Raw genomic sequence first — 15,261 nt, forward strand, 5'->3', positions numbered from 1 at the left:
TTTTTGAGAATAAAATTTACTCATTCAGCAAGTATTTATTGAACACTATGGTTTGCAAGATCCTTTGCCAAGTATTGAGGTAAAAAAGCCAAAGAGCCTTTCTAACCACTGCTTTCTCTGGAATTAGCTAAGTAAATCAACTTAGCATTGCCTAGGGTTCTTCTGTCTCTGAGTCACCACACTTGCCAGGAACCAACCTAGAATTTCCTCTCTCATGATGTTTGCTGGGGCATGTTCTTTCCTTCAAAAGTCTGCTAACAACTCACCTTCTCCCTGTCACCTTTCAAAATTATTCCTTTAGCCTCAATCATTCAACTTCCCATCTCCATTTTCACTGAGAGCTTCTGTATGAAGTTATAACGTTCAGAAGGCATTTGGAAAAAGTGCTCACCCAAGGGTGGTCTGGTTTTCCATGTAGCTCTGCCACTATTGGATGTATGATCTTGGCTCAGTTACTTCACCTCCTAGGGCCCCAGTCTCTGCCATCTCTGTGAGCCTGTGTTTATGACCATACTGGCTTCTGACTCTTCCTGTAGTTTCAAGAGGTCTTGAGTAGAAGGGCTGGGTCTTTGAAATATTTAATACATTTTACTAGTTGACTGGTAGGTTTAGCACACATTCCTTTTTTTTTTTTTTTCTTTTTGAGACAGGGTCTCTCACTCTGTTGCCCAGGCTGGAGTACAAGTGGCATGATCTTGGCTCACTGCAATCTCCACCTCCCGGGTTCAAGCGATTCTCCTGCCTCAGCCTCCCGAGTAGCTGGGACTACAGGCGTACACTACCACACCTGGCTAATTTTGTATTTTTTGGTAGAGACAGGGTTTCACTGTATTGGCCAGGCTGGTTTTGAACTCCTGGCCTCAAGTGATCTACCTGCCTCTGCCTCCCAAAATCCTGGGATTACAGGCGTGAGCCACGGCGCCTGGCCCTGGCCTTCTCTTTTTTAGATAATGTCTTGCTCTGTTGCCCAGGGTGAAGTACAGTGGCACGATCATGGCTCACGGCAGCCTCCAACTTCTGGGCTCAAGCAATCCTCCTGCCTCAGCCTCCCAAGTAGCTCAGAAAACAGTCATGTGCCACCATGCCTGGCTAGCATGTAACTTTTATCATAAGCTAACAAAATCATTCTTGTGCCTCTTGATATACAATGCTATGGCAGGTGCTTTTTACAATAAATTTGTCTCTGGTCTCTCAAAATGAGCATAAATCAGCCTAAATAATGTTGGGGCATTATTGTATCCTTTTCTTGAAGGAAAGATACATATGTAAATAGTATGACTGTATACTGAAAGAGGAGGAGGCACAAAGTCGTGTTCTACCCCTACAGATCATTCAAGGTATGTGTGAGACAAAGTCCTCAAAGACAGGACCATGCAGTTCACCAATTTGTTCTCCAGGTCCTTCTGGGACACACAACTACTTGTGTTGAATGGCTCAGGTGTGATCTTAGGAGAGGCAAGAGGCCCTTGAGATTCCAGCACTTCTAAGACCCTCTTAACGACAGCTCGGCTCTGAAGAATTGCCTCATGTCCTTCTTTCCCTCCTGACATGATCTCTGCATCAACCTCATTCTTAGCATTCTATGATCAATGGTCCTCTGTCCACTCTCAGAGGATGAAGTGTTCCTCTTCCCTCTTTTGGTCACTGGCTCCTCATCATCTCCCATCTCCCCAGGGACTTTATTCTATTATTCCTCCCTCTCCTTTGTCTTCAACTTCTTCCTTATCTCTGGTTCTTCTTTTCAAGTCCTATGCCTGCTCAGCTCTCACTTTAAAACAAACCCTCACGCCTGCACACCTGCTCTCCCTCACCTGGCTAGCACCACTTTGTCTCTCTATACTTGGTACGTATGCCACCAGCTCTCCTGGCCTCCTCTCCAAGCTCATGCTTTGGCTTTTCTCTGTTCCTAGAGCCCCCATGCATACCTCTTACCTCATGCTTATTCTACTGTACTGCACTTTACTTGCTCATATGTCTGACCCTCCCCCTTGGCTAAATATAAGTTGAGGACCTCGACTGTATCTTTCACCTATGCTGGATTCCAACTGCCTTATATAGTGTATGCTCAAAAATGACTGTTGAATGAATAAAGTAGAAATGAACTCTAACATAATGAATGTGACATTTGAGAAGTTGTCACCAAATCTAACTAAGGAACCTGGAATGGGACCATAGAATTCATGAGGTTTAAAACCTCAAGACCCGTCTGCAGTGAGGTTTGAAGAAGTAAGTTATTCTGATTTATTTCATTTTAAAAACAGCAGAATAGAACCACAGAATTCACTTTAAAAATTACACACGCAGTACTTAGCCACCGAAGAACAAATTTTTAAATATAAAAAGCAAAGGGAAGAAAAATAACTTGTAATTCCAGATGTACAAATGATCTCTGTTAACATTTTGATCTATATTCAGCTAGATATTTTTTAAATTTTACCCTTCAAAAAATACATGCTTATGTAAATGTTTATTTATTTTTTATTTACTTTTGAGACAGAGTCTCACTTTTTCACCCAGGCTGGAGTGCAGTGGTGCGATCACAGTTCACTGCAATCTCAACCTCCTAGCCTCAAGAAATCCTTCCACCTCATCCTCCCAAGTAGTGGAACCACAGGCGTGAGCCACCACAGCTGACTAATCTTAGTTTTATTTTTTTTAATATCTTTTTCCTTATGTTGGCCTGGCTGGTCTCAAACTTCTGGGCTCAAGCAATCCTCCCACCTTGCGCTCCCAAAGTGCTGGGATTAGAGGTGTGAGACACTGCGCTAGTTGTAAATATGTATTTAAGATGGCATCACCTCATATACACTTTTAAAATCTTACCTTTTCACTTATAATGTGTATCTGTCCATGTCAATGAAAAACATAGCTACAACATCCCTTTAATGTTGGTGTAGGATTAAAGCAGGTGAGGGTCATGATGAGTTTAACCAGTCCATTCTTTACTATTATACACTTAGGTTGTTTATGGTGTTTCACTGTTTCAAACAATTTTTCAACAAACATCTTTGTACTTACATTTTTAAGCACTTATCCTATGATAATGCTGAGTATATATTTCTAAGGCTAAAATTACCTGGTCAAAAGATACAAGTTTAATTTAAAGTTTGTTACATATTGCCAAGTTGCTCCCTAGTAAGTTGTACCAATTTACACACTCACTAGCGTGTACAAGAGTATCTTCCCCACACCCTCACCAACATGGGTATGTTCATTCTACTTACTCTTTCTCAGTCTGATTTGGTTTCTCAGGTTTTCTCAAAATTTGTATCTCATTAATTGCTAGTTAGGCTAAACATTTTCATATCTTTGTTGCTCCTTTTATACTTCTTTTTGAGTTGTTTGTTCATATTCCCAAGTTTCATATATTTGAAAAATTATATAGATAAATATAGAGAGAGATTACCAGTTGCCTACAAACACCTTCTCCTCATCTTTTTTTAGCAAGGGAACATTGCTGCCTTAATATATTTTTGAGCCTCCTTTGCAGCTGGGTGTGACCAGGTGACCAGTGGGCTGATGAATGCAAGTGTTGTTGTGAGACCTGGGGTAAAGCTCCTTAAAAGTAAGGGCTGAGCCCTTCTTTTCCTTTTCTGCTGTCTAGAAGGAAATAGCTAGAGCCTTGGCAGCCATTTTGGACCATTTCCATCATAAGGATGAAAGCCAAACTTGGCAGAGGGAACAGAAAGGAGGACCCTAGAGCCCTGATGGCATCATGAGGCTGTCACACCAGCCCTAGGCTGTCTACCTCTGGACTTCTCTTTTTTTGAGAGGATAAATAAGTTCCTATAGTCAGGCTTTTGGTAAGAACAACCCTAACCCCAAGAGAAATTCCTAACTCATACGCCAACCCAAGGTTATATGCATATACTATACATATACTGTTTACTTGTATATATACATTAATACTTACCTGTATTTTCTTCTAAGTATTTTATCTAATACTTTATTTCTATGTGTACAGATATATGACTGAAAAGATATATAACCAAGATTTAACAGTGTATATTAAATAATAGTATTTTGGTAGACTTTTTCAAAATGAAGATTGCTAAACCCACTGGTAGATAAAATTATTATACTGAATTTTAAGAAAGGATCTCATTACAGAGTTTTACTCTATTAGGCATTTTTTGAAGTTAGGCCAATGAACTTGACATGGAATTCTTTTATAATACAGATCTTGAGAAATAGGATTAATATCAATTTCCTTGCCTAATTGTGAGCTTTTATCCTGAGAAGTTAATTTTCAGAGGATATGACTATAAAATGTGAGACTCTACATCTAGTTGGGAATTTTCTGATAAAGGTAATTGGATACGTGTCTAAACTTGTGCAATAAAGGGCTATGGTAAAACAAACTTTCATTAGAGTCAGAATTTCAATATTATTGGTTGTATTTATTTATTTGTTTTTGATGAAAGGGGTCTCACTGTGAGGCCCAGACTGGCGTGGAACTCCTGGGCTTAAGCAATCCTCCCATCTCATATTCCTAAGTAGCTGGGACCATAGGTACACACCACCATCCCCGACTTTGGTTTTAAAAAGACATTTTGACTTTAGGTGTAAAATGTTTTCTGAAATGTAACACATATTTCTCCTGCTTCTATAAAAGCTAGTCAGATATTGGTGTTCAATTTAATGTAACTAGTATTTCCTTAACTACAAGGTATTAAATACCTGCTATGTATTAATATTTAGTTTCAAAATGACCTATGAGACAGGCAATATAATTCCTATTTTAGAGAGGAGGACATTGAAGCTCAGAGGTGTTCATTCACTTGTCCAAGGCTACTCATAGGCTGATTGGAAAAAAAAAAAAAGCCTCTGAAAGCTGTTGACTCCAAAGGCTTAACTCCTAGCTACTCATTTTAGGTCCTGGGTTGGGCCTGCAGGAGATAAGAGATGAGTAAGACACAGTTTTCCACAGGCAATGTTAAAGAAAAATTAGAACTTACCTGCCTCACACAGGTTCATTATGTTAATACGAGTGGGCAGAGAACTGCCTTTTGAATTTGCTGCAGACACAGCCACAGCCCAATTTCCGGTTCTAGGAATGACTGTGGTCCAGGAGGTGTGTCCTGTGATGTTCTGTGTCATGGCTTTCCCTCCTGTCAGCTCCTGCAAGGTCACCTGATAGTGGAGAATTTTTCCTCTTGCCTCTGAGACACTCAGATTCTGCAACAAGACACATTTATTCACTATTTACTCCCAGACAAGATCACTGATGCTCTGTGCCTGGACCTCATGGGTACAGATGTACTAGGCAGCTACAGCTGAGTGACCTTTTTGTTCATATCATCTCATGTTCCCCGCTACACACTTTTATGCAATACCCACCTTCCCCTCCCTGCCATTTAGGAAATAAAAAATCAGTTAACGTTTTTAAAAGATAATTCTTAAGAACACATTGATTTTCTTTTTTGCTTTAAAATGAAACTTACTAATAGTAGACAACTTTGTCACATCCAATAGAACAAGTATAGAATCCAAACTCAGAAGATCTGGATTTGAGTTCCAGCTCTACTGTTTACACAGTCCAAGGGCAAGGCACTCAGCCCCTCTGAGTCTCCATTTCTAAATTTGTAAATCACACACACACATATAACCTTTTCTACAGAAAGTGCACTGCTGCTCAAGACATCAAACAGAAGATTTTCAAGAGCTAAACCAGTAAAATCTTCATTTAGGGAATTGAATTAGCCATCTGTGCTAGGAAACTAAGACACTGTTCATAAACGTGTGACTAACAACTTTTGGAACTGCAAAAATTCCAATTGAGATCATTTGGGAGCAATCCCAGAAAGTAAGCAGAGAACTAATTATTTGTATTATAACCCTGTTTTGACAAGGACCATGGGAAACAGAAGCATAGAATATGGAGAGTTGTCAAGTCTAGCATTGGTGGTGCCCATCCATGCCTCATGCAAGGTGAGGAAGGCTTGCTCACCAGATTCAAGTGCTACAGTTTTCTTGGCAAGGCTGTCCCTTCCATGGGTGGGGGGCCTCCGGCTGCCTTTGCTGAAAGATACACTGTAGTCAGCAAATGCCCCTTGCCTGGGTTCCCTGCTCACCAAGCACTCTTCTAATAATTTGGTTTCCTCTGTCGATTATCTGTCAGGAAAGGCTGGGCTAACGTGAACATCTGGTTCACTTATAATTTGTATTTTTCACTTTAAGTGAATAAATTGGCCTTCTGATTATAATTTGGCTTCTGAAACAATTAGCATACTGGGAGAGAATGTTCCTATCTGCTGACTCAAGCCTTCTGGTTGGCCCCACAGCTGCATTTCTTGCTGAAATTAATCCATGAGCATCTAGTTTTTATATTTCCATTTCTGGAAGCTTGATTAATGCAGGTCCATTCTGGTGACCCTTCTGGATCCAAAAGGCCCAAAACTAGATCTTAAACCATAGTCAATGCACGAGGTGGATGTCATGTTGCTGTGGGCCCTTTTGTGTGGACATTCTGCCTTTCCCTAAAGTCAGCATTTCAAATGTCTGTCTCAGCCGATCTCATAGGCCTGTTGTATGGATTAGAATAAGCAAGTGCTTTTTAAAGTAGGATGTTCTAAACTGTTATTATTAAATATGCCCTTTGTCAGAGGAGAAAAACAATAAAGCAGACACTAGCAAGGGAAGACCATCCCCTCAGCTATCTCTCACTCTGTTGTTCCCTATGTGTCTCTTCTGCAAGTCCAGAGATAGGACTGTTACCTCCACTCACACGCCAAGTTTTCCAACCCTAAGGTACTTCCGAAGAGTTAACTAAGCTCACAAAACTCTTATTTCTGGCCAGGGACCCAAGAGGCTTCAGTCCCAAGCTAACATTGCAAACCAGTCTTATTATCTCCCTCCCACTGTCCTTCATAGACATCCCAGAAATCTCATTTGATATAATAGTAAAGTGCTAAAGGAAGGGGTGAAATGTTATCTTGGATCCAATGGCTGTGCATAGTGACTGCTGTGAAAATCTAGCTGATCACAGCAGTCTAGTAAATAGGGGTGTGGCTCTGACGGATCATAAAGATTTCCAGAGGGCATGGACCCAGACTCTTACATTTTCCCCTTCGCATCCCATATTTTAGAGTTGAAAATATCAATGAAAAGGTGGGAGTGGGATGGAAGTAGGTGGACAAGTAAATATGGTATCCCATGGGTTAGGCTGATATAAGATGTCAAACTCAATTTTTGGAATAACGATTATCCTTTCTTAGGTAATTGGTCTCCTTAATCAAATTGAAAAACAAGCCTAACTGGTCTGACAGGGTCGATGGAACAAAAACTTCAATGAGCTAATAGGAAAACAGATATTTAGCCACTTAGTCTCCTGAAGCAACTGAAAACAGTATAATCAGTTCAGGGGTTTTTTTTTTTAATTTTTTAAAGCAACATAAAGTTTGCAAATGGTGTGTGTAGTCCATTACTCCTGGATTATGCCTTGTCCTGATGGAAGGGAATATCATCAAGGAACCACCAAACTGGAAGTGAATCTACAGATTAACAGTTAATTCAATGATTCATTTTATAAGTGGGAAAACAGGGGCCCAGGGACATGACGTGACTTGCTTAAGGCCATTCAATGGACAGATGAAGAAGGTAGGCGCAGAGCCCAGAGCTCTCGACTTCTAGGCCAATGTTCCCTCTGTTATGACGTGCTGCTCCCTATATAGACAAGCCTGAGACAACGAACTGGTAGGTGTGGGCAGCCGCGTTTCATAGTTGAAATCCTCAGTCACCCTTCCAGCCCAAAATTGCAAAGCAACTTCTCTAATTGTGAGGTTTGGTACATTCTCACATGCAGCACGAACAGGCAGCATGAGTTCATCAGTTTGGGGAGGGTGGAGACCGAGAATCCCTTTTTTTCCAGAGTTAGCAGGTTCTGAGTCATAGGAGACAAGCTGTGAGCTCAGAAGGACTGCAAACCGGAGGAGCCCGCCGACTCTTCCCAGATCAACTTATTTGTATGCTGGTGCTGCTGGTTTGGGTGAATGATAAAGGAAAGACCAACATTTATTGGGCTATACCATGAGCCAGGAGTTTTATGTCTAATGTCCCATTTAGCCCTTGTAACTCTCCATTCTGATTTTGAGGATGTTGAAGCTTGGGGACATTAAGGAACGGTTTCAAATAGTCCCCACAGAAAAGTAATGTGAGATTTTTGAGTGCCCTCTGGTGGATGTGAGAGCGGTGAGCAGTATCCAGAATGTGTCTTGCATCCCTGGGAGTGTCTCCAAGACCTGCCACCTCTTTTTCCTTCTCTGACAGTGCTAAGAATGGGTCTCAGACCAGTGTTCCTACTGTCATTGTCACCTTCTCCTATTGGTAAGAATATGCTATAAAGGAACCACAGTCCCATTGCCTCTCTCCTTCAATTTTCTTTCTGCTCTGACCTGTGGGAAATGATTTAAATTTACTATGGAAAGCCTTTCTGACTTGGCTTTGTCTGAGAACTGAAGAGTGAACAGCTCTCTCAGTAAACCTACTGTAAGAGTTCTGCTGCCTGAAAAAGCTTTCAGCATTAAAAATGTGGTAAATGTAATCCATGACAGGACAAAATCTGACACATTTCAGAATGCAATGCATCTGTTTTTATTTTTAATTAAAGATCTATTGGAGGAGGGGTGTCTCCATGAATTGATAAATCATGTCTTCTTAAGATTTAAAAAACTTACTGAACTTCTCATAAAGTAATGCTCTACTTCTGAACTTCCCCTGATGCAAATAATAAAGAAAAAATCTGTTAGCGCTTAGCCTGTATCAAAGAAGAGGATCTATAATCTAGACCTTAGAAAGCTGGAGGAATCTGAACACTATTAATCACAGCTTTTATTTCTTTTGATTTTGGCTTTGGAATACTGCTGACTTTGATTTTTTTCTTATTAGAGCAGATCCTTTGCTTCCTTGCTCTACCACATAGCAGCTGTATGACCTTGGGCAAATTATTTTCCCTTTTTGAGCCTCAGTGCCCTTATTTATAAAATAAGGATACTGTCATGTACAGTGTAGGCTTATTGGAGCATTCAATGAGTTAAGGGAGGTAAACTGTTTTAAAGAGTGCTTGGCACATGTTAAGACTCTTGGTGACTTCCCTTCTCTCAGTTACTCTAAAGTAATATAAAAATATCATGATTGTCAGTTTTGCTAATACACTTACATGACTCTTCTACCAGTCTGTGAAGAGCTAGGTCATCTTGACTCTTGGCTTACTCTTCTGTTCTATATGGAAGTCTCACCAATGCCATTCAGTTGGTTACAAAATACATGTAATTTGTAAGTTTTTGTGAGCATCTTGATTTTAAAACTCATGACTGCCTTTTGCAACCCCAGTCCAAATGAAGTGATTCAAAAGACAACCCTTGGCCGTGCGCGGTGGCTCACACCTGTAATCCCAGCACTTTGGGAGGCTGAGGTGGGCAAATCACTTGAAGTCAAGAGTTTGAGACCAGCTCAGCCAACATGGTGAAACCGCTTTCTACTAAAAATACAAAAATTAGCTGGGCATAATGGTGCATGCCTATAATCACAGCTACCTGAGAGGCTGAGGTGGGAGAATTGCTTGAACCCAGGAGGCAGAGGTTGCAGTGAGCTAATATCGCACCACTGCACTCCAACCTGGGTGACAGAGTGAGAACCTGTCGCAAAAAAAAAAAAAAGACAACCCTCACCTGGACATTTTAGAAAACACTCCATTGAAACTATCTAAGGATCTATTTTCCCACTAGCACCTTCAATGTCATGCACAATGTTTGCCTCATAACAATAACTTAACACTTTTCACAACGATTTCATTAATCTTCACAACAACTTCATGTGATCTGCACCTTACTCATGAATAAAATAAGGAACAGAGAGTTTAAGCACTTTGCCCAAGAACATCCAGCCAATAAGTAGTGAAGCTGGAACTCAAACCCAGGTGGCACAGCTCTACCAAGAGGTGAACTCTTAACTGCTGGACCATGCTAGCACTTCCTAGATACTCCCCAGTGTTCTGCTATGCTAAACTGACTTAACTGATAGTCAAACCTCTTGGTGGTGACCGTGGCATAATGATTTCTATCTTGTTTGGCAGCTAGAAAAACAGAAAAATAAGAGAAACTTTCATGAAAGCAAAACTTTAAAATGCCCTTCCCATCTCCTCTTTCTATCTTCTGTTAATTCTTGGCTACCTACTCTCTTATTTTTTTGCACTGGCCACATTCTGCTATCCAGTCAAAATTCCCTACTTTCAGCTGGCATAACATGTGTGACTAGTAAACAAGGAAAAGCAGCCCTTTCTTTCCAAAAATATCTTTGGAAATGCTGTGCCTGCCTGTGATGGGCCAGGATTGGGAAGGGGGAGATAGAGTTGAATATTGCAACAAAACAATCTAAATTATGCCATCTGCTGCTTTTGTATTTAAATATTGATTCTGAGATCGGATAGCTCCTATAATTATATAAATGCCCCAAGGTCCTGGCAGCCAATCCTCACTAGGGATTTACAATAGACCTTTGTCCTACATCAATATAAATCAGGTCCCAAATAATACTTTCCACTTTTAACAAGCTTTTCCATATGAGGAGGCCAAAGAATTCATCACTTCAGTGCAGTGTGATATAGGTTGGAATATTCTGCATATGAGAGAGAAATACAAGGAGAAAGAGACAAAGTGAATGTACTGAATAAGCTGTTCCTTTCACAACAGTCTCTCTGAGGCTGTGCCGTAAATTGGTATACGGGGCTTGCTATCTTCTCTTTCTTTCCATCTTCTGTGGTTTGAGGGTAGCTGTTTGTCAAAATGAATTACTTCGTCTAACAAATAAAAAACACTAAATCTTTTCCCCACTTTTGGAACTAAGAGTTTTCTTTCTTTTTTTCTTTTTGAAATGGAGTCTCACACTGTCGTCCAGGCTGGAGTGCAGTGGCGTGATCTCGGCTCACTGCAACTCTGCTTCCTGGGTTCAAGTGATTCTCCTGCCTCAGCCTCTTGAGTAGCTGGAATTACAGCCGTATGCCACCATGCCTGGCTAACATTTTTGTATTTTTAGTAGAGACAGGGTTTGGCTGCTCTTGAACACCTGACCTCAGGTGATCCTCCCACCTCGGCCTCCCAAAGTGCTTAGATTACAGGCATGAGCCACCATGCCCGGTCCGAGTTTTCTTAACTCTCTCTGTATTGCTCTGAAAACACAGGAGCTGTGCTGTTGAATATGGGAGGGAGCCCCTAGCTGTAGGAAGTCATGGAGCCCTTGAAACATGGCTAGTCTGAGCCAAGATGTGCTACTGTCTGGAGGGTGAAGTCTTAACCAATGTGCCCATACTGGTGCTTAGTAGACTCACCAGTTTTTGAAAACTTGGTAGGATAAAAAGGTTATAAAATATCCAAATAATTTTAAAAATTGATTACATGGTGAAATGACAATGTTCTGGATCTACTGGGTTAGATAAAATGTATTATTAGGCCGAGAGCCGTTGCTCATGCCTGTAATCCCAGCACTTTGGGAGGCTGAGGCAGGAGGATCACTTGAGGTCAGGAGTTTGAGACCAGTCTGGCCAACATGGCAAAATCTTGTCTCTACTAAAAATACAAAAATTAGCCAGGCATGGTGGCACACACCTGTAATCTGACCTACCTGGGAGGCTGAGGCATGAGAATCACTTGAACTTAGGAGGCGGAGGTTGCAGTGAGCCAAGATCACGCCACTGCACTCTAGCCTGGGCCACAGAGGGAGACTCTATCTCAAAAAAGAAAAAAAATTATTAAAATTAATTTCACCTGTTCCTTTTTACATTTTAAAATTTGGCTACATAACAATTTTTAATCATGCATGTGGCTCACATTTGTGGCTTGCTTATATTTCCGTGGAACAGTGCTTCACTAAAGTAATCCTTTCCATGCCAAATCCATAGAGGTGTCCCTCTCTGATTGCCCACCACTCCCCTGCTCCACTAGGCGAGCTCAACCATCATCCCTCCACCTGAACCTGGAACTGCTCCCTAACACCCAAATGTCCTCAGCATCCTGCTCCTACTCCTGTCCTCTTGCTGGACTGTGAGCTCCAGGACATGAGGACTGGATTTGTCTTGTTCACTTTCATATCCCAGCTATGCAGTACACTGTCTAATACTAAAGAGGAGCTTTCATATGTTTGTTTGAGCAAATGAATGAGCTTAACATGAATATTTCTCTTCCAGACTCATGGCCTCAAACAAATTTCAAAAGTTTGTGATTTGCTATGATCAAGATAATGAGAGGATGCTAAAGAAATTAAGGGAGGAAACTAGAACGGTTGATGTGGCTTTACCTGGTTCTCATATCTTTTTCATATATATATGAAAGGTGGTTTTCTTCTTAAAAGATACATGCTGTTTTAACTAGAAAAGAAGTATATTGGAATCATGGATTGAGATACTTAATTAAGGAAAGGATACAATATAAAACAGTACAGAAGGAGAAGAGAAAGGAAGTTTGAGGGAGAGGATTGCTAAAAGCCCCCTTTTGTAAAGGGGCCTAATCCAACCCTGGGGCTGTTTGTAATCAAGCAACATTTTTTACTTTTATTGCATTTGTGGTTTTAACAATACCCAGGTGTTTTTCTTTCATTTCATAGATTAGGCTGTACTTTTTGGCTTCAACATTGAAAGTATTTTTCCTCTTAAAAATAGCTATGGGCCAGGTGTGGTGGCTCACACCTGTAGTCCCAGCATTTTGGGAGTTTGAGGTGGGCAGATCACTTGAACCCAGGAGTCTGTGACCAGCCTGGGCAACATGGTGAAACCCTGTCTCTGTGACAAACAAAAATTAGCTGGGCGTGGTGATGGATGCCTGTTGTCTCAGCTACTTGGGAGGCTGAGGTGGGAGGATCACTTGAGCACAGGAGGTGAAGGCTGCAGTGAGCCAAGATTGTGCCACCGCACTTCAGCCTGGGGGACAGAATGAGACCAAAGCAAAGGTCTCCTTCACCAACATCCTCACATCCTCACACACTGACACATGCTCCCATTCATACATACACACACACTCACATACCTACATATTCACACCCTACTCACATCCCTACACTCCCACGCCTTCCACACACTCACATCCTTACACTCACATACATTCACACCCACACTCACACACATACTCCCACCCCAACCCCCAGGGGCTGCACCCAATCAGCACGGAGTTGTCCTCCTCTATTGTAAACATCCTACAAAAGTGAAAGGTCATCTCACATTTCCCCATATGCAAGAGAAAAGCGCTCTCACTTCATTCACAGGCAAATGGGGTTTTACTTGGGGCTTCCTTTGATGCCAAGGCATGAGATTTCCTTCTTTGCAGTGGTGGGTGTTTCTTGCATTTGGTTTCCCAGAGTTGCTCAAAGGAAAAAAACAAAAAACAAACAAAAAACAAAAAACAAAAAAACCCACCACACACACCCTTGCTCCCTTTCCCCAGTGGGGTATGACTTGGGCCCTGTCACAAAGCGATCTGGCTGCAGAGTTTTCCTTCTAGCCTGACACTTAGATGAGTCCCTTGTACCACAGCATTCCCTTGAATTCCCAAGCCTGCCTGAGAGTGGCATGAGGAATCCCTGTTAGAGGCTGGGATAAGAGCGGACTCAAATCACCTGAAATCCCCTCACTGGAAATCACCTCTTGAAACCTCAGTTTCCATGTTTTAAACTGTGGGGTGAGACTACATGACAGTTAAATCCCTTTGGCTCTAGAGGTCTATAACTCTGTGGTTCTGTGGTCCAAAGCAGGACTGCTCAGTAACTCTGGTCAGTGTTTCCATTCCCACCCTCAGTTGAGTGGCCTGTTTGGGGCCATTAAAGAAGCCCAGGTTTGACAGAAAAGGACTTAATCCTGTGACAATATAGGACTGCATCCAACTTTCCTTGGGGAGCCTCTTAGAGAGTCACTGAAGGTTTTGAGGTTGGCTTTTGATGACCACCATCTGACATCAATTTATAGAAGCTTCTAGTGCTTACCTTTTTGCTTTCTCTTTCTTTCCTTTCTTTCTTTTCTTTCTTTCTCTCTTTCTCTTTCTTTTTTCTTTCCTTCTTTCTTCTTTCTCTTACTTTCTTTTTCTCTTTCTTTCTTTCTCTATTTTCTCTTTCTCCTTCCTTCCCTCCTTCCCTCCCTCTTCCCTCCTTCCTTCCTTCCTTCCTTCCCTTCCTTCTTTGTCTTGCTCTGTCACCCAGGCTGGAGTACTATGGCGCGATCTCAGCTCACTGCAACCTCTGCCTCCTGGGTTCAAGGGATTCTCCTGCTTCAGTCTCCCAAGTAGCTGAGATTACAGGTGGGCATCACCACACCCAGCTGATTTTTTTGTATTTTGGTAGAGACAGGGTTTCACCATGTCTGCCAGGATGGTCTCAAACTCCTGGACTTCAGTGATCTGCCCACCTCGACCTCCCCAAGTGCTGGGATTAGGGATTATGGGATTATTAGTGGCATAAGCCACTGTGCCTGGCCCTTTTTGGTTTCTTCTAAGCCAGTTCCAACCCCAAGCATCCTTCTTGGGCCCACAATTCTGGCTACACAAAAGGAAACATTTTCTAAACAATAAGAGATGTTCAACCATGGCCTGGGCAGACTACAAAGTGAGATTCTCCCTGTCCCAGAATATCCCCACTGAGACATCTGTCTGTCCTGGCAGGAGTAGGAGCCATGTTTATAATGAAAGGAAGGCTGAACTAGAAGAGCTTTGAAGTCCCTCCAAATTCCAAGACCTCATTATAGAACCTAAGCCTTGTGAAGATAGAAATAAAATCAGGGCAGCAGAGAAGAAATCGCATACTCACATTTACCAAGCATCACTCATGGCCAACACATACTTATTTTGACTTCACTCTGGTGCTGGTTTCAGAGAACCAAGATGATGTCCACTATAAACTCTTGTTTGTTACAGTGAAACGCAGGCATGGAGCTTTCACTGTCAGGATAAACATGCATCATGCAGCACTGCTGAATTTTACACTGGTGGCCCTCGTGATTTTTACATTTGTGTCCTCTCATTTGCTGATCCCCACAATGGTCTTGTCAGCTTTGCAGATACCTGTATCATTACCCTCATTCTACTGAGAGAAACCCTTGAGTTGAGAGGCGTGGAATAGATTAACATGTAGCATATCTTTCCAGATCACTGTTGAGGACATTTTTGGAGGAGAAACCTTTACATGAGAGGAGGAATTTTGGTTTTAACCAGTCACTTGCTCGTGAAAAGGAAATAATTAGGCTGGGTTCTTCTATAATATTCACAAATTATGGCTGTTCTAAATGTCCTG

At 41.7% G+C, this 15,261-nt stretch overlaps 1 protein-coding gene across 5 annotated transcripts in view; it reads right to left on the reverse strand.

Annotated features, from left to right (window-relative positions):
- Positions 1–15,261, reverse strand: part of IL12RB2 (interleukin 12 receptor subunit beta 2) — a 92,612-nt gene that overhangs the window by 44,413 nt on the left and 32,938 nt on the right. For all 5 annotated transcript variants that reach the window (XM_063697786.1, XM_063697790.1, XM_063697792.1 and 2 more), the window contains one exon: positions 4,959–5,178. In XM_063697786.1, coding sequence (XP_063553856.1) covers positions 4,959–5,178 — 220 coding nt within the window. The remainder of the gene's footprint in view (positions 1–4,958; positions 5,179–15,261) is intronic.

This window comes from Gorilla gorilla, chromosome 1, assembly GCF_029281585.2.
Source record: "Gorilla gorilla gorilla isolate KB3781 chromosome 1, NHGRI_mGorGor1-v2.1_pri, whole genome shotgun sequence".
Lineage (NCBI taxonomy): Eukaryota > Metazoa > Chordata > Mammalia > Primates > Hominidae > Gorilla > Gorilla gorilla.